The 20,867-nt window shown below is 42.3% G+C and overlaps 1 protein-coding gene across 2 annotated transcripts in view; it reads right to left on the bottom strand.

Annotated features, from left to right (window-relative positions):
- The window catches only part of LOC145347836 (protein Niban 1-like), a 111,995-nt gene extending 98,162 nt beyond the window's left edge, over positions 1–13,833 (bottom strand). For both annotated transcript variants that reach the window (XM_080195739.1, XM_080195740.1), the window contains exon 1: positions 13,672–13,833. In XM_080195739.1, coding sequence (XP_080051865.1) covers positions 13,672–13,723 — 52 coding nt within the window. In that variant the 5' untranslated portion in view covers positions 13,724–13,833. The remainder of the gene's footprint in view (positions 1–13,671) is intronic.
- Positions 13,834–20,867: the final 7,034 nt, after the last annotated feature.

Below are 20,867 nucleotides of genomic sequence, written 5' to 3'. Positions count from 1 at the left end.
CTCCCCCCACCCCAACCCATCATCAGCCTCTTTCCTTCGTCCCCTTGGATCATCAGCCCCTTCGCCACCCCCACAGTCGACAGCAACACCCAGCCTTGCCTCCAAATTGCTGGCATCCCCTGTTCCTCTGTCCACTCCCGGCCCATGACCAAACCTGAATGAATCTCTCCTTCCCCATGAGACTGCCTCTGGGACCTGCCCCTTTGTATAGGTTGGCATTGCCAGGTTAGCACTGCCAGGTTGCTTTGGGCATGGTGCCAAGCAGCAGTGCCAGGGAGCATTACCAAGCCACTGCCTGGCTACATCTTTTTCCCTGGGGGCTATCCTCACCTTTATGCCCCCAGGAAGACCCTCATGACAGGTTCATATCTGGGTGAACCTGTTGTAAACTATGTTGACAAGATGTTGTGTCAGCACAATGTCAATATATGGCAGGGTGGGGGCAACTTACGGTAAGGGGATGGGTCAATGATCTTAAAAATCCATTGAGTGTGAACCTGATGACTTCGCTGGCGAGGGGCAGGAAAGATCCAAGACTGCGATCTCATGAGCGAGGTCTGCATCTTCCGAATCTTGAGGATCCATTGGCATTTGCACAGAAAGCAAACGCAGACTCAAAATCACCCCCTATGTCTTATCATCTGATGAATGAACATATTTATCCATATAAGACTCAGGGCACCTTTGTGACATTTGCTGAACATACAACATAGAAAACATAAGCAGGAGTAAGCCATTCGGCCCTTTGAATCTGCTGTACCATTCATTTTGGTCATAGCTGATAATTTAATTCAACATGCTGATACCGCCTCCCTCCCCCATATCCCTTGATCCCTTTAGAAACATACAACATAAATCATAAATTAGAATCCCTACAGTGCAGAGGCCATTCAGCCTATCAAGTCTGCACCAACTCTGACACAGCAACTTACCCAAGCCCTATCCCCATAACCCTGCACATTTACCTCGCTAATCACCCTAGCCTACACTTCTTGGGACGCTAAAGGACAATTCTAGAATGGTCAATCCACATTAGCTATACATCTTCAGACTGTGGGAGGAAACCCGTGCCCCCGGAAGAAACCCACATAGACAGGGGAAGATTGTGCAAACTCCACACAGGCAATCATCCAAGCCTGGAACTGAATCCACATCCCTGGGACTGTGAGGCAGCAGTGCTAACCATTGTGTCACCTTACGTATGAATTTTCAGATGAAGGAAAGCTGAAAGCAGCTGGACAAATAACAATTTTTTAGTGGGGTAGAGAGTCTGCAAAAAGGAAAATCATATTTATTAGCAAGATATTTTTATATAGCTCTTGGAATTAAATGGGAGTTTACAAGCAAGTTGCAAATATGGAAGGTTGCAAAATCTATTCTTCAGATTACAGAAGAATTTTTAAATTGGGAATAATTAACCCAAATGTCTGTTTGAGGACATCCCAAAACATGCCATATCATCATGGAAGATAGGAGCTTCTTTAGTTTAATTTTATCTGAGTGTTTGCTCCAACGGCAGTTTAATTGCATTTTAAGTCTGGCAGTCTGTGGCTTGCTGAGAGAAAATAGCCAGAGCTGATGGGTATTTAGCTGACAGTTAAGACGAGAAAGTACGAAATCAATTATTCCACGTGAAATGTGGGTGTGGGCTTAATCTCAGTTTGGATTTCATGAGGGAAAGGTGGCTGGAAGATATACTCCAGCTCTCAGCTAGTGGAAGAAATCTACAGGGATCCTCATAGAGCCTTATGAGAAAGAAAGCTAATCAGCAGAATTAGCTAGAATGTAATGAGGTGGCAACTTGAACAAGAGACTGAGGCATCAAAGAGTCTTACCTCAGAGAATAGCTAGAATTGAGGAGAATTAAAGGGAGACCAGGTGATTAATTACTTATTCTCTGAGACACTTATGGGTAGCCCCGTCAGAGGTAAGTAATTAAAATATTTTAAGGTATAGGAGACTTCTTGGGGAAGTAAAAAGTAAAGCTGAGTGTGTACCATATGTAGCTTTAAATCCTACTGTCAAGTTAACCATACTTGTTTGTTTGTCTTGTATACACAATAAGTTTGCTTTTGTTTAAACATGTGAAATTTTGTTGGTTAACATGAAGAGAATTTTCCAGCCATTCACTCCCCACCACTCCTGTAAGCAAGGATGAAGAATTGGGAGCTCAGCCAAATCCCCGTTCACTGCAGCAGGACCAGAGAATTGCTCTGGCATGAACCGCTGGAAAATTCTGGTGGAGAAGTTTATATTTCTCTTTAAATGTTAATAGACCCTAACAGTTTCATAACAATATTCTAATCACTAAGAATTTCCCCTTAATTCCCCTTTGGATTTATGAGTAACGATCTTGTAATTATGACTAGTAGCTTTGGATCCTCTGAGAAATGGAAACACCTCCACTTCTACCCTGTCCAGACCATACACAACTTTAAAGGCTTCTATCAGGTATCTTCTCTGTTCTCAAGAAAACAGGAACAACCTGTCTGATTGCTCCTGATATTTGTAATCTCTCAATTCTGGTAACATCCTTGCAAATTCTTTTGCATTTCCTCTATTCTTGCTATGTTCTTTCTATAATATGGATGCTAGGACTGTGCATGATACTTTCTAGTGTGGTTTGATCTAGGTCCTATACAGGTTTAACGTAACTTCACTGCTTTGGAATTCTATACCCCTAGAAATAAATCTCTTGCTTTGTTAGCATTTCTATCTGCTTTGCTGATCTTCAAAGTGCTTTAAATTAATGCTGCATCCCTATTGTTAGATACCTTTGCCCTTTTACGACATTCTATTTCTTACAATCTAAGATGTAGATCACAGATGGGATTCTCCAGCCTCCCTGCAGCGTGCCTCTTGGGATTTCCCATTGACTCCACCCCATGCTGCTGGGAAAACCACAATGGAACTGTGCCTTCAGAGGAACCAGGAGATCCTGCTGGCATGAACAGCTGGAAAGTTCCGGCCAATGCTTCTGTTTTCCCTCCCAAACATCACTTCACGTTAACAGATACCAGAATTCATTTGCCACTTTAGCAGCCGAATTTGCAAGTTTTCTACCACTGGAGAATCAAAAATTGTACTCCACACCAATGTCACACGTCCAGTGGGCAGGATTCGCCCAAGCCCCTGCCAGCAGGTTTGATTGCAGTTGTGGTGGGAGAATATGGCAGAATGCCAAGAAAAACTAGTTTCACACTGGCGTGAAATTAGAGTGGGTATCTTCTGCTCAAACTGTAGACTCAAACATAGAGTTTTCAGTCCAAATGCACATGCAGACCATGTATATAGTTAGTGCTTCCAGCTGTCTTAGAAGCAGAATTAACACAGGCTTCATCTTACTCACTTAACAAGTACAAAGAATTAATCCTAACAAAGTGGTTCAAAATTAATCTTACACTATGTTTATGATTTAGGCTCAAAACTGCAAACCAAAGACAATGCCAATCAATGTATTTTAAATCTTCAGTGCTATAACAGTAGAGCCTAGCAACACTGGACTCTCATTTACATGGGCGTGAAAGGTTACCAAAATAACATGTACCTTCATTTCCATACATTTACATTTTATTATGATAAAGCTCTAATGTGTTTTTGGCAGGAGCTTTTTTTGGGAAGGTTTCTGGCCTCCTTTTCAGGATTTACACCACCACTGCCACAGTGTGAACTACTGGAAAGTTTTCATTATGGAATAGCTGCCAGAAAGGCTGTTTTGAATTTTGAGTCTGAATTATAAATATAAAATATATATTTTTCGCACCAGTTTATTAGGATTAATTTTGTGTAATTGTTAGGCGACTAAGCTCATGCTGCCTCTTACACAGCCGGAAACACCAGCGATATACACAGTGTCATTCCCTTTTATGATTCACCATGACAATGCTCTGTGACTGCTGCACTGCACCATAGTGGGAGTTGTAACTGTTATTCTCCGTACATGGAGGTGAAGTGAAGAGTACACACTGACATTTGCACTAAATGTAAGAGCTCTGTTGGATGTCTCTGACATCTGTATCTATTTTGGAGTTAGTAGGTTTCAGTCTAACTCAGTGATACTCTACATCACACTGCCAAGCCTTACTTTTTGGGGAATAGAAACAAGCTATTTTGCAACTAACCACATCTGTCATCCTGCTTGCAACGCCTGGCTTCTATATCATATTCTACACTTAAATTATATGCTTACATCATGGGGCAGACCATGCACACTGCACTACTTTAACTTTCATAATATTCTGGGTGCACACGAAATGTAAATTGCGCCGAATCTTGGCATTTTATGATAAGTGAGCATATTTGACTTAAATATATTTCATTGGAAATTTGTATATAACATGATATTAGATTAAACAAATAAACCTCAATAGTTGTTATAGTGAGCTCCCCTCACTGGATAGTGCTTTTACTAACCGAACAATGTGGAACTGAGGAATACAAATGAAGAAAGTTCCAACTTTGATGCATGAACTGTGCTTGCTGTTAGACATTGTTGGTTAAGATGGCAGTACATACTATAATGGGCATGAGTATTCCTGGGCTAGAGAAAGAGAAAAAAGACAGGAGGACATCATTACCTGCCCACCTCATTACACAATCATCTTCTCTTCATTCTCAATCACTCAGCAGTGTTTCACTACCACAGAAAGTAGTTGAAGACAAACCGTTGAGCGTGAGCAGCAGTGCAGTGGGTTGGGCAATGTCAGCAGGGGGTCTGTTGCAGGAGTTGCAACCAGCGTCCAACCAATTGTGATTTTCCCAGGCCCTTTTTTTTACAACATAGTTAGCTTTGCATCGGAAATCAGTGTGAGGCTGGTTACAATATGTAAATTCCATTCCCCCTACATCCTTCCAGGAGAGGTTCCACTAGTGGAGGTTAAAGCTGGTTCCCATCAATGAGGACCAGGTGTGATCACCCTGCTAGTGGGGACAGAGGCCATTGAGCCCCCCCCCCAAGGAGGTTAGGAGCATGGGGGGTGCTGGAGCAGTGCCAGCCTAGCACCCTGGCAGAGCCCACCCGGTATTGGACAGTGTAAAGGGGCAGGGGCATGGCCTACTGGGCAGGGCTGGCATGTGGTTGGCGGGGGTGACCCACTCTACATTAGAGATTAGTGGGGTTGGGAGGGCAGAGGGTGAATGGGGTTGGCCATGGGATGCTAGTGAGCGAGGCTGGCCCAGAGGGGTGCAGGGTCGCAGAGGCCAGTGAGTGGAATGGCCAGGTGGGGTTGGGGGGGGGGGGGGTTGGTGATCAAGGAAGCCAGCATTGTGGGGGATGGGGAAACAATTGCAGAAAACATCAGTAGGCCAGCGATCAGGAAGATGGTGATGGAAGAGGGGGGGTGCTGGCAGTGCACACGCGCTGATCTCCCTACTGACAGATTGTACTGAGTGGGCTAGTGTGCACACACCACTGATGCTGGCCTCTGAGGAGGTATTAGGCCCTGCCCACCCACCCCCCTTAATGACGTGAATCCCCTGCCTGACCCTGTGATGCACAGAGTGCTGGAAAGCCATCCCACTAAGTATGCCCATAAAACAGGAGGGAAAATCCCCCATTTTCCTGCCCATTGGGCAGTTTGTTTTTGGCGAAAATTGTGTTCACTGTATGATTTCAAGAAGGAATTAGATATAGCTCTGGAGGCTAAAGGGATATGGGGGTGGGGAAGGAGGGATCATCATACTGATTTTGATGATCAGTCATGATCACAATGAACGGCAGAAAGGCCTACTCGTGCTTCTGTTTTTTTTTGTGTATGTTTCTATGTGAAAGTCGGCTGTGCAGCCGATGAATTGCACACTGGTTTCCTTGTCTGGTCTAGCACTTAGAAAAAATAATTGAAATTGTCCATAGTGTAGTCAGCATGATTGCAAGTTAAGTATTGATAAGGAAGATAATTTGGCCCATATTAGCTCAATCATCCAGAAAAAAACTACTGTGTGAATTCCTTCTTTCCTGGCCATCACAAACTGCAAGAAAAACTATTAGAAGGGCCCCCTCAAAGAATCCCTCAATCTCAAATGCTGTTCCTCAAATATAGACATGAATTTTGGCCACAATTAATTATTTTCCAAAATGGAGTAAAACATTCTTCAATTATTAGTAAATTTTGCATTGTCAGATGTGCCAATAATTTGATGAGATATTAAATAATTCTTCCATGCTTAAATCCCAAGGGCAAGGGCTTCTCATGGTGTCACGGCAATATTCCTCCCCCAACCACCAGCACAAAAACAGATCAAAACTCAAGTCATTCATCTTGTTGCACTTGTGGAATGATATTGGGACAGTATCGTGGCTGCACAATAGCAAAATTCAAGGTTAAACTCCATATGCTGACATCCAAATCATTTATACCTCCAAGATATAATGTACCTAGCACTGATTTCTGGGAAGAACCACTTCCAAGCTGTCTCAAATCCTATCATATCCAGTTTTCTTAACTTTATGTCCGATACATGGATCATTTTTCAATCCAATGGCACTTAGGTCAATGCTGGACTATTTTTAATAAACCTGATGCTAATTGAAATATTTGAAACTTGACATATTCCACATCTGGATTCCCATTATATCCAAATAGTCACCTCTTCAAAAAGAACCATTAAATTGGTCAAGCATGACTTGCTGTCAACATATATACTGAGACTGTTCTCAATTAACCCATGCATTTCTAAACATTTGATTTTTTTTAAATTACAGATTCTGAAACCTCAAATTTAATTCTGGGCATGAATCAGGTGACCCATAGCTGAGGCAACCCAATCTGATCTCAGCTGCACAAGGCCCAAGACATTTTAATTCCTGCCTTGGCTTGTAGCTCCCAGTCAGTTTCCTGGTCAGTGCTGACAGAAAGCTGGCTGACCAAAGTTGGGTGACAGATGGAAATCTGTGAAAATCTTGACTGCAGAGGGCTGGAGAGGTGAGTCATTTAGTATATTCAAGATCAAAATAGATAGATTTTTTAATCAGTAAGGGAATCAAGGGCTATGAGGTTAAGGCGGGAAAGTGGAGTTGAGGATTATATCAGATCAGTCATGATCTCATTGATTGGCAGAACAAACTCAATGGGTCAGATGGCCTAATTTCTGCTCCGACATTTGTACTCTTCCATCAGAGACTGAATGAAGGGTCTCCAGGACCCAAGTAGATGGATCTGGGAAAGCAAACGAGGAAGCCCAGGTCAGAGGAAACCTAAATGCTCTCGGTAAGCTGTAGATTCTGGCTTGAGAAGGGGAGTGAAAACAAAGGCTTACCCTTTTAGCCTTTTCAGATGTTACTCTGCTTCCCATTAGATTGAATCAAACCACTTCCACTTCACCTTCACAAGCCCATGGTTAAAGGAGCACCATCCCCATTGACATCATTGGAGGCTGATCTGCCAGTTTTCAATAGGTGTCCTTTTCTGCTTAGAAGAACTTGTTAAAATGATAGCCTCTGGAATTAATGAAGGGTGCTGTTGCTAGGTGAGTTCAAATGTCTACCTGCCCTATTTCCACAGGGCAAGCAGTGTTAAAATTAACCTTCAAGATTTGCCCACCATTGCCACAGACGAACTGATATGTAGTCATCTAGATTATCTTTCCCTTTTTGAACAAAGATGTTATGTTGGCTGCTCTTGAGTCCAAAACATTGTTTGCACATTTAAGAAAATTGAAATTATGCTCCAGCTTCTATTATCGCTTCCTCTGATGATCTACAGTGCATGCCATTAGGATATGGGTTATCGTGATTTCTTCTCATTATTTTAGCACCATTTCCTTTTCTACAAATAACTCTACCAGTTGTTCTCTCCCACTACACTATATTCTCACTTCCATAATTTGCAAATACCGTAAAATGTTTATGTAACATTTCTGCTATACTATCATCCTCCACAACTGGCCTCCCACCTTCACCTCTGAATGAACTGACTCTCTTAAAGTAACACTCACAATAGTAAACCTTTGCATTACACTTTAGACAAGGGATTTATAATTTCCCAGCACCAACTGCTTGCACAAGCCCAAAACCTTCCACCACTCTAACATATGCACATCTACGTCTCACCCTTCACCTCTTATAGTACAATTGCCACATATTCCTTCATTGGTACATTTATCTTCAGGCACAACTTTTCCCTCCTATGGCTTGCAATAAAAAATCTCACTAACTGTCCTGGCTGGAGACAATACACGCCTCTTTAATCTGTGCTTGGCCCTCTCTCCACTCACATTGTCTGTACTTTAAGACTTGATTACCTGTAAAGACTCGCATTCCAACCATTATCTCGTAAATTGAGTTTGTGTCTGTATATGACCTGTTTGAGAACACAGCTCCTCACTCACCTGATGAAGGAGCCGGAGACTCTGAAAGCTAGTGCTGCCAAATAAACTGGTTAGACTTTAATCTGGTGTTGTGAGACTTGTTACATTGCAATAAAAGAAATATTTGTATTGAAACACGCAAGGTGCTTGTCTTGTTGTTTTGCTGTTTATGGACATTACACTAAGTCAGGAAATAAATAAATCCAGTAGCTGAGGGACTCCAGTTGGTGCTGCTCTGCCAATGAGTTCTGCTTTGCTTTTTTCAGCTAGGGAGTGCAGAAGAGGGGAAGCTATTATACTACCATTGCAGTTAATCAGTTGTTGAAGACATCCTGCAGAATTGGCTCTTTGATGATCCTTTGCAGCAGTAAGTCACACAGAGCCTAATTTACATCCTAGAAGGGCTAGGTACCCCAGGAATGAAACCTTTTTCCATTCATAAAAAGCAAAATGCTGCAGATGCTGGAAATCTGAAATAAAAACAAAAAATGCTGGAAAAGCTCAGCAGGTCTGACATCATCTGTGAAAAAAGAATAGAGTTAATGGGCAGAATTTTCCAAAAAGGAGCTAATGTCATAATGGCGAGAATACAAGAGCAGTCCGCACTGTCAGGGGCAGTCCACATCGCAATCATCCCATACTCAGCCACTTATTTGGAGAGTGGTGAGTTGGTGGTACTTAGAAGGGCAGGGCCTAAACACACCATTGATCCCAGCTGTACAGCACTGTGCACCATTTCACAAGGGTGCCATAATCTCAAGGGAGACCAACTCCCTCCCCCCACGGACATCCCCTCCTCATCAATGGCATATACCCCTACCCTCTCCCCAACACAAGGCACTGGCATCAGGGCATTGCGGTCCTCCCCGGGTCCCCCGACATGCTCCCCCCCACCCCCATCATGACTCTCGGCATGCCCCCGCCCCCCATCCAGGCCCCGACACAGCCCCACTTCATGCTCCAGCACTGGATGACCCCTCCCTCACATAAAGCCCCCTACATAACCCTCTTAGGCCTTCCCGTCATTGCCCCCATTCAGGCTCCACCCCATTAGCACTGTCCCTGCTATACTGCCAGTTCACTGCAAGGTGCCCAATGGCATTGCCTGGCCATGCCCTCAACCATCCAGGGTCTTCTATTACTCCGAGTGCTCCGACATGGCCATCGCACCAGGTCTCTGCTAGTGGGGACCAGTAGTGATTCTCATTGTTTTCGAGCCGTGCCTGTAGGCTGGAAGATCCTGGGAACTGGGAGAATCCAACGTTGAACAGGCTATGCATATTTAAATGTTACTTTATCTATGCTAAAGAGCCTCATGCCATTTCTGGGTATGATCTGTTTGAACACCAGTAGAAAAAGGGTTTGTAATGATTGCAAACTGCTGGCGCAGGGCGCGGAACTATTTTTAGACCCACACGCTGTTTTCCAGGACTGCCACGATCTGCGCCAGGCACAGTGAGGTCGGAAAATCCCCCCCAGTATTTTTTGAGTCCGTATGAGTCTTCTTCAGAGTTCCGTTTTTCTCTCTCTCCACAGACGCTGCCAGGCATGCTGAGCTTTTCCAGCATTGCCCTTTCAATTCCTATATGTCAGCAGCTGCTTGGTTGGTGCCTTCAGCAGCATGTGTAAGCTGTTGTGGAACCCTAGAGGATCAAACTCTCTAGATCTCTGACTCTAGCCTTCTGCTGCCTGGGTGGTATGTGAAGTAAAATAATTGTGCTTCTCTATGAAATAGGGCATCTGTCACCTGCTGGATTCATGGCCTGAAAGCTCCCTGGTTAATGTTAAACAGATATCCTGTATGGACCTGGAGTATGGTGATCTAATTGCCATGGACAGAGCAGAGGAGAGAATAAACGCAATGAAGTTGGCAGAGATTCCCAGTGATGTCATTAGAGAGGTGCAGCCATTGGATACATAGTTATTTGGAGAGATCTCTGTGGGGTTGCTGTGGCTTTTACTCAGACTGGGGAGGGTAATACCTGATGGGCTGTTCTTCTCTGTCAAGCTCCCTGAGTTTCCTGGCCTGGACACAATGCTCAATGATGATGGGCACAGAGTGATGTTTCCATCGGGAAATACTGGGGGGGGGGGGGGGGGGGGGTTAGTGAGGTTAACCTGAATTTGGGTTCAGTAGTGGAAGCTGTTGTGGGGGGGGGGGGGGGGGGTGCAGAAGGGCCCAAAATTTCTTTCTGGGGAGAAAGGAGTGTTCTGCAGGAAAATTGGACATGGATGTCAATGATTTTAAAATAGATAACTAAAAAAAATTCCTCAGAAGCCTGTAAAGAGTTGATGCCTCCTTCAGCTCATGGACACATGTCTGAAGCTGCAGGCCCTTTCCCCTGTACCAAGGGGAAGCTCTAAGGAGGGGAACTAGTAAAGTTGCATCATGTGTTAGAGCGAGGTAAACCCAGGATTCTTCTGTGTACTTGAACAGAGCAGATGTCAAATCCCTACAGCACAGAAGAAGGCCATTTGGCCCATTGAGTCTGCACTGACAACAATCCCACCCATCCCTGTAACCCCACCTATTTACCCTGCTAATCCCCCTAACACTAAGGGGCAATTTAGCATGGCCAATGCATCTAACCCCCTCACATCTTTGGACTGAGGAAAGAAACTGCAGTACCCAGAGGACACAGGGAGAACGTGCAAACTCCATGCAGTCACTCAGGCCTGAACTGAACCCAGGTCCTTGGCGCTGTGAGGCAGCAGTACTAACCACTGTGCAGGTGAACCATAAACAATATTGTCAGGCAGTAAACTCACCCAGCTAAATAAAAAAGAGCATTTTTAAATCCAGCAGTACAGTGTTTAAGCAGCATAAAATGCTTATTTCTTAAATGGTTTTGGCTCAACAGTAAATGCTGTGTTATGAGTGCTGAAGGCAGTAAGGAGGACATTACAGAAAGGGCATGAAAATGCGTGAAACTGGGGAAAGGGACCTTCGGCCCTTCGGGTCTGTCCTTTGACACAATCATGTGTATTATATCGAAAAGTATAGGTAATAAATACAAATGCATTTTATCGAGGCGTATTTAGTCCTTGAAATTCTCTGTTTTTAATGATTATCCAGCTAGTTACTGTAGCTTATACATTTTAGGTTCCCTTGTGTGCAGTGCTAAAAGTCCAAGTATTTATTCCCATTTAATTTAACATGTTAAAGATACCTTCCAATCAGAAAACTACAGCAAACTAGAATCGCCAAGGAACATGCCAAGTTGTGAATGTCGACTCCTGGACCTAAGGGAAGCTGCAGCTGCAGCGAGGAGGAGACGAAATGATCCAGGGCGAAAGACCAAATGGAAATCCACATGACTGATTAAATGTAATAGCTGGTATTACAACTGCAGAGACAACTTGGTGAGCTCTCTGCGCCAAGTCCACCTTAGTGTCAGCGAGTCAGTGGGGCGCAATCCGCCCACAGAGACTTTGCGCTTTTCATACTTCCCATGCTGTAACCATAAAGGCATTTCCCACCGCCATGTTCCAAATACATTAGCATTGCTTATTTCTTCCTTTTGTTAGCAGATGTTTGGGAAGCATGCTAGCGTACAGCTTGAATGCAAAGGGACTATTGTGGATTAAGAACAGGAATCAGCACGAATGTTTTGGAGCGCCAAACGCCACGTCTCCACCGTTCTAAGAGTATCCTTGGTGTTTCCAGCGCTAAGTTCACCAAGATCATAAAATGTAGCGGCCAGAACTGGAATGATTATCATTAAGATCAGCCAATATCGCTGTATTGCCAACCTTATCACTAAAACAGTTAACGGACACGAAAACATCGGCGAAAAGTTTCATACTTCAGGCACGTGACTTTGCCTCCACCTTACTGGAAAAGCAGACTTTAACAAAAAAATGCTGACAGAAATCTCCATGTACTTAACTCCTGCCAATGTACTCCTGAGATCTAAGCAGACAGTGGCAATCTGAAATAACGATGCGGAGATGCCGGCGTTGGACTGGGGTAAACACAGTAAGAAGTCTCACAACACCAGGTTAAAGTCCAACAGGTTTATTTGGGAGCAAACGCCACTAACTTTCGGAGCACTGCCCCTTCGTCAGATGTGTAGGAGTTCTATTCACAAACAGGGCATATAAAGACACAAACTCAATTTACAAAAAATAATGATTTATTTTATAAATTGAGTTTGTGTCTTCATATGCCCTGTTTGCGAACAGAACTCCCATTCACCTGACCAAGGGGCAGCGCTCCGAAAGCTAGTGGATTTTGCTACCAAATAAACCTGTTGGACTCTACCCTGGTGTTGTGAGACTTCTTACAATCTGAAATAACAGCAGAGAATGCTGGAAACACAGCGGCTCTGGCAGTACCCACAATCACTGCTATGTAATGCCCATGGTCAAATTTAGTTATGTTGAAAGGTCATAAACCTGTTGTCTCTCTTCACAGATGCTGCCAGGCCGATGATTATTTCCAGAATTTCTTGGGTTTTTTTCGATGTCACACAGCTCCGCCGGTGCGCCTGACAGTAATACTCCCAATACCAACTCAACCATGAGTTGCTCCTGTATGCTGACAGTTGTACTAACCGAGAGGACAGTTTAGAAAGGCGCTATAACCCACACCCCCCCAATACACATAACCCCAAATCCTAAATCACTACTAATCCCTCACTGCTAAACCCAGTTGAACTGTGCCCCGCAGCAACACAATCCCAAACACAGAGCACTCGCAACAGCCAAAGCACCACATTACGGTCCAGCTACCATTGATACACATTAGTAATAATTACCAGAAATTGGCCGCCAAAGGCACTTGAAAAGTTTAGCATCCAGGACTTTCTTGTAGCACGTTAATAATTAAAATAAAAGTAAAATACTGCAATACGTTAATAATTAATCCTTCTGTATATATGAATAAAGTGAGGCAGTGCTTTTATGTATGAAGCAAATAGTCCTTGAACTACAAAAAATCTGCGTTTTTAAAGTTATTCTGTAGACACCATGCGGACAATGGAACTCTCGGCATGAATCATACTTTCCACGGGAGTTGAGAGTTGGGTCGCTCTCTCCCCACACACGTTGACAATTACACTAAACTTTACCAAATTTATTTCACAGTTCTCTGGACCATCAGACGAAACGGAGAATGATTGAAGGAGGCACGTCTCCTGTGAAGCGTCAGACAAGCATAAAACCTCTTCACCAATTCTATTTTCGCAAACAGCTACTTTCTTTCTCTGCGTTTTCTTGAACCGACGCTTCACAACACTGTCGCTTCACTTGCCACTCAAGCCTGTCCTGCTATCTCACCAAAAGTTAGCCTCCACCGCACAGTTCATCAAATCGTGTCACTCGACAACGCAAAAAGTTTCATCGCTCCAATTAAATCGTCCCCACCTCTGATATAATTGATTCTGTTCTCATCCAAACTGGAAACAGATCCACCCATTCTGTCAGGAAAGCAATTCTGGTTGCAGAATGTTTTTTTTAATGTGTTCTTTCTCCCAGCGTTGATTACAAAACGGGACCTCAGCTTTTCGCCTAATCCCTCTCTGTTCACGGCGCAGCGAATGAGCCTTCTGTACGATGCTCTCTCTATTATAATGAACTTCCTGATACTAGTCACCGCCTCCGCTCCACCCCTTTCCTCAAAGCTCAAGTAGACTGGCCGTACACAACAAGAATTGCAGTGGGTAACTCAAACCAAAGCGATACTATTTGGAAAATTGCACCATGTGATAACAATGTTTGTGGAGGCAGCGAGTATTTACGATGAAGACATTTTTTATGTGCGTTCCTTCGCACTTGCAAGGACACTGCCTGAAGTAAGTAAAATATGCAGTATTAGTGAATTGTGGTAGGACCGTACAAATAATATGGTGCAAGACTGATCACAATTTGAAATAACGTTCTTAAAATAATGTCACTACCTGATTTGTGGTTGGCTTCTTTCCTGTAGGTGACTGGCTTGGCACAGAGCACACGACTTACCAGTTCTGTAGTTCAAAAGGCGAAGCCACCTTCCCAGTTGTAACTCAATGTACTGGTGGAGTTGTATCAAAATCCTTCATTGTAAGTAAGCTGACCAGGTGTTTGTCGTCAAACATAATTCTGATCTTGAATAAAATATAGGGAAGACTGAAGCCATCGTCTTTAGAATAATAGAATCCTACAGTGCAGAAGGAGGCCATTTGGCACATCAAATCTGCACCGACTACAATCCCACTCAGGCTCCACTCCCACAACCCCATGCATTTAACCTAGCCAGTCCCCCTGACATTATGGGGCAATTTAACATGGCCAATCCACCTAACCTGCACGTCTTTGGACAGTGTAATAGAAAAAAAAGTGTTGGCCCAACTTTCCAGTTTGCATTTATCAGGATAAATGCGAGAATGTCAAATTTCAGAAATTATTTGGAACTGAAGAAGAGCCATTAGGACATAAAAAGTTAACTCTACTTCTCTCTCCATAGATGCTACCTGACCTGCTGGATTTCTACAGAATTTTCTCTTCTTATTTCAGATCTCTGGCTTCTGCAGTATTTTGCTTTTATTTGAAATTCACATATTTGTCTACAAATCCTTCCACGGGCTCCCCATCTCTGTAATCTCCTGCAGCCCTACAATCCTCTGAGGTATCTGCACTGCTATTATTCCAGCCTCTTGAGCATTCCCAATTTCAATTGTCCCACGCATGGCAACCATGCTTTCAACTGCCAAGGTGAATTTGTTCACAAAACTCTCTAGTTTTCTGAGATAAACACAAGATACAGTGGAAGTTGGAATCCGAAACAGAACCAGAAAAATGTTGGAAAATCTCAGCAGGTCTGACAGCATCTGTGGAGAGAGAATAGAGCTTATGTTTCAGGTCAAGATGACCCTCCATCAGAGCTGTGAGGAAGGGTCATTTAGACTTGAAATGTTGGTTCTATTTTCTATCCACAGATGCTGTCAGAACTGCTGAGATTTTCCAGCATTTTTCTCTTTTTGTGTTCACTTTTCTACATTGTTTTCCCCCTTTGAGATGCTTCTCAAAACCTCTCTTTTTGACAAAACTTTTGGTCATCTGTCTTAATATTGCTTTATGTGGAGCAGTGTCATATTTTGTTTTATAAGATCTCCAGGACATTTTATTACATTAAAGGTGCTATATAAATGCAAGTTGTTGTTAAACAGATTCAACTCAATTTTCATGTAAACTAGAGAGGCATAGCATGGTGCTTTGAAATTGCACCTGAAGCATCTAAGAAAACAGTGAACTCCAAAAAGTATTTATTTTCTATTCACTCATGGGATGCGGGCATCACTGGCAAGGCCAGTATTTATTGCTGAGAATATCTTACCCATGGTTATTAAATGCTGAAAATCTTCTTAACTAAATATTTCTGATGCTAAACTTATCTGTTTTCACATTGTGGCTAGATTTTCACAAAGGCATGCTGACTCCATAGAAATGGTGGACAGGTCCCAGACTTGAAAGTCCCATTCCCATTTCAGATATATTCCATTTTCATGGGTCGGTGATGTGATGCACACCTGTAGGACAAAGATTCTATTTTTATTGCAGCAGGTGGCTTAACCAACTGCATGGGAATCACAAAGTTTTGGAACAGACATAAATCTCTTAAAAGGAGGGTAAGGTCTGTGAAATGATCATGGTGTGGTGTTATCTCAGTCCCCAACCCTTCAAAAATGAAAACAAGACTGCCTTGTCATTGAGAAGCTGAGATTTTGGTTCTAGTAATTACAATAGCTGCTTGTTGACATTATACCTTAAGGGCTAGGATTATGTCATTTTGAATTTTGGGTTGCATTCCAGAAGCTATAAGTATCTCAGCATGGTTGGGATGGGGTGGGGGGGGGCGGGGGGAGGGGGGCTGTGAGTTCATAGTTTGATTGACAGCTCAAAGAGGTCATTTGATGTAGTGTTATGAATCGAAGTTTGCTTGCTTTTTGAAGGAATTAAGCACTTGAGGAGATCTAAACGTGTTGGATGAGTTTTCATGACTGAACATGATTTTTTATGTAGTTTAAGCTCTAATAGCTATTCAGGCCTTTAGTTTTATTTCGTATCAAAATTGTTCCTGGGTCTGCCCATGGTGGATAAAAACAAAATACTGAATCAAAAAGAGAAAATGTTGGAAAATCTCAGCAGGTCTGACAGCATCTGTGGAGAGAGGATAGAACCAACATTTCGAGTCAGAATGACCCTTTGTCAGAGCATGATGGATATTGGTGGATACTAGGTGAGTTGGCATGGACAGTGGAAGGGCATAGGTTGGCATGAGTTACTACTCAGTTTACATGAGAAGTAATGGCTTGTGAAGCACCAGGACTAGAGGGCCTAAAATTTAATAAACCACCTGGGATGGAGTCCCAAAGAATCAAGGCTGTGGTTCTTTTAACCAGTCTGCCTCAGTACTTGGCAGCCCCTATAGCTGCTCCAATCTATGTCTGGGAGAGAAGGACAATTTCCTCACATATGCCACCCACCTTGGGAGTGAAAATCTGGGCTCATGTTTATTGCATTGCACAGTGATTTCTCATTACATTTATGAGATACAATTCCAGCTGTAACAAAAGATAGATATGTACAGAAAGTAAATGGGTAATGTTGGTGAAATCATGTGTGAGTTATTGCAAGGTTTGGATGGATTATATTTCTAACGTTGGAGGAGTTTTGAATTAAAAAAAATTTGAATGTTTGTATGTTCCAGATTAAGTGAAGTTACATTGGGATTCTGTGAAATCTTTTTATCTAATACATATATTGTTTCTCTCACTATTGTTTTCTGCAAACTATGTGTTACAAAATAACATCTGTTTTGGAAGGCTAACCATACTAACTGTTCTTCCCAGTTGGTATCAGATAAATTGTTTCATTTGAAAAGATCCTCTGGGCAGTGATGTTATGCAGAGAACATTGCAGCTGAATCCAATCTTCTCCTCACCCAATGTCAAAAGGTATAGTTTTTCAGTGGTTTCAAAGATCACTAAACAACAATTATTAGTGGGAATTCTCCAACAGCAGCCCACAGACAATGAGGCTAATTCTATTTTCAATCACTGCCCTAGACACAAAACTGCACTATTCAGCATAAACTTAGCATTGAACCTCTGACTTTCCAGGGCCCTATGTGATGAATTCCATTGATACTATAACTGGACAGGAGGATCTCAGAATGTAAGCCAAATTCAAAAGACTGTCACGTTCATTTATTTTTAATCAAACCTGAAGGAAAGAGTCGCAGGACCATTAATCAGCTTTAAGAACAAAAAAAATTAAACATGGGAAAAATGGATTATAATAAAATATTCCTTTACTCTCCCCTTAACAAATTATACACAAGTTTTATAATTAACATGGATGACAAAATACATTTGAAACCACATTGGTCTCATCACCACACAAACTTAGTGTTTGAAGATTTTGTCTTAGAATCCACCCAGATAGAACCACAGAACCATAGAATCCTAGAGTGCAGAAGGAGGCCATTTGCCCATCAAGTCTGCACTGACCACAATCACACACAGACCCTATCGCCATAACCTCATGTATTTACCCTAGCTAGTTCCTCCTGACACTAAGGGGCAATTTAGCATGGCCATTCAACCTAATTCATACATCTTTGGACTGTGAGAGGAAACCGGAGCACCTGGGGGAAACCCATGCAGACATGTGGAGAACATGCAAACTCCACATCGAGGCCAGAATTGAACCTGGGTCTCTGGTGTTGTAAGGCAGCAGTGCTAACCACTGTGCTGCCCATGATGATTGTCATATGAAAATTTCTAAACTCCACTCCCAAAATACGCTTTAAAATCTCCTCTCATAAAAATACTTTCACTTTGTATTTTGGAATCCAATCCAGATTTTACAAATAACAAACTTTGAATAAAACTTCCACTCCATTTTTAATAAAAAATCCATTCCAGGATTTTGTACTAACCCCTTTGGGATTTCTTTGCCTTGACTGTCTCCCACTGTTACACAAATTCTGATATCCAATATTTTCATCCCAATTATTTTAAGATTTGTTTCCCAGGTGGTATAGAGATATTTGAACCTTTAGGATTACTTTAGAAACTTTTCTCTAGCATTCTCACCAACCAATTCCTTCTGAGTTCTGTGATTTGAAATGAAGAGTATCCTGTTCTGCGCCATTTCTTCTTTGTTCTTTTAATTTCAGACCATCTGGAAACTCCTCTTCATTCTTCTAGTTTCCTTAAGTAGCTGTCCTCTAGATTCCTAATACTGGCTTTCTTAAAAAATATTCCATTGTATGGCTTTTCTTCTAACAAAGCTGAGAGAGTTTTTTTCTCTCTCTCCAGTAGTCTGTCACTCTGGCTTCCAACTAAAATTAAAGAAAGTTTTTGTTTTCTTACCAGGGCCTATAGTTGCTGAGCACTTCTTCATGTTGTAGCTGGCTCTACCATAATAGAATCCTAGATGGAATTGAAACCAACTCCCACACATCCAAATTAATTTTATTCAGCATGAATCTAACTATAGATCCTTGCAGACACAGAAATATCAAATTAAACCCACCTAAAACCATACCATATTGCCAATGTTTACCCTTACAAATATAACTCCCTTAGAACTAACTTTGATTTCCTAATACCTATAACTTAGTACAAAACCACAAGATTCATTAAGGGATTATTGCCATATATTGCCATATTTTTAGAGTATGGTAACATTGAAGGTAATCTAATGATCTGGAGACATGTGTTAACATGAGATCTTGGTAACTTAAATTAAATAAATCTGGAATAAAAAGTTAGCATGAGTAATGGTTACTATAAAACTGCCGATTATTGTAAAATCCATCTGCTTCACAAATGTCTTTTATCCAGTCTGCTTACATGTGAATTCCAAACTCACAGCAATATGTTTGATTCTTAACTGCCCTTTGAAATAGCCTAGCAAGTCACTCACAAGAAAATGCCATGAAAATGTCAAACAAAAAAAAACCAGAACTGACTCCCAGTATGGTGGGTGCGTGGAATTGGCTGCCGGTGATGGTGGTGGAGGCAGATTCAATAGGGTCTTTTAAGAAACTTCTGGATGAGTACATGGGACTTAGTAGGATTGAGGGTTATAGGTAAGCCTAGTAGGTAGAGATGTTTGCTGTAACTTGTGGGCCAAAAGGCCTGTTTGTGCCGTAGTTTTTCTATGTTCTATGTTCTAAAAGCACACCTAGATTAATAAACCTTGCAAAGTTCTCCTAACTCACATCGAGGGATGCGCCAAAATTGGGAGATTTGTCCCACAGATTAGTCAAGCCACCGCTTGACATAATCGTAAGCAGTGAATCATATTGTTCAGCCAATGAATGTTACCAGCAGGATAGTCTCACCAGAGCTTTTGGCACAGTGGTCCTGGGAGTTTCCAACATTAACTCTGGACTCCATCAAGTCTCATGGTATCAAGCTAAACATGGGCAAGGAATCTATTTGCTGATTACAACTGTCCTTCCTCTGCTGATTAAGCAGTGCTCCTCCATGTTGAATACCATTTGGAAGAAGCACTGAGAATGTCAAGGGCACAAAATGGATTGGTTTCAATGCCCATAAGGGAGGCTCAATAGCAACACTACTGGCCAAGTCCCAAAGAATAAAGCTGGTCACTTATTTTTTAAAACTTACTCTATTCTAAAGTTATAAAACCAATGCGTACAGTGGACAGGGCAAACCCTTAATCCATCTCGTTGCTTGCTCCAAAAGCCAATTCAAATTCAAATTTAATCCAATTCTTGGTCCCCCAAGAGACTATATCTAAGCTGACAAGGAAAGGCATTGCACCTGACCTAGGGTGTGATCTTAGCCAAAAGATAGCTGCCAGAGTAAATATGCAGATGGTGAGAGAACCAACACAAAGAGGGAACATACTTGACCTCATTCTCATCAATATTCCTGTGGGAGTGATCACTACACACTCCTTACGAAGATAGCATCCCTTCTTCAGACAGAGTTCACCATCTATGTTGCTGTGTGTGGTATAACAACTGTACTAAATGGGATAGAATCAGAATAGATCTAGCATTTCAAAAATGTGGAATTTAGGAGACATAATTGGCATTAGCACCAACAGCATCAGAATGGTATTCCAAAACAAACTAGTGCTGTTTGGCCCAGTATATCATTCATTCTACCATTACAATCAATCCATGGTTCAATGAGGAGGGTAGAAGAGCACACCAGGTATACCTAAAAATGAAGTGCAAATTTGTTCAAACAACAACACACGCACATTAAGTAATAGATGCGTCATGCTATAGACCAAGCTGAATGATCCCCAACCAATAAATCAGATCAAAGTCCCGCAGTCCTGGCATACCTAGTTGTGAATGGTAGTGGGTCATTAAATAACTGACAGGAGAAGGAGACTCTGTGAATATCCCCATCCAAAATGAAGGGGGAGTCCAGCACATCAGCACAACACTGAAACATTTCCAACCATTTTCTCCTGGAAGTGAATCATTTTGGCCTCTTTCAAAGACCTCATCATTACAGCTGCCATTCTTCAGCAAATTCAAATCACTCTGTGCAATACCAAGAAACATCTGAATGCATTGGATACAGCAA

This window comes from Carcharhinus amblyrhynchos, chromosome 9 (genome assembly GCF_965287045.1).
Source record: "Carcharhinus amblyrhynchos chromosome 9, sCarAmb.v2.hapA, whole genome shotgun sequence".
NCBI classification, from domain to species: domain Eukaryota; kingdom Metazoa; phylum Chordata; class Chondrichthyes; order Carcharhiniformes; family Carcharhinidae; genus Carcharhinus; species Carcharhinus amblyrhynchos.
The sequence above is the reverse complement of the archived record's forward strand: the minus strand, read 5'-3'. Positions and strand labels throughout refer to the sequence as shown.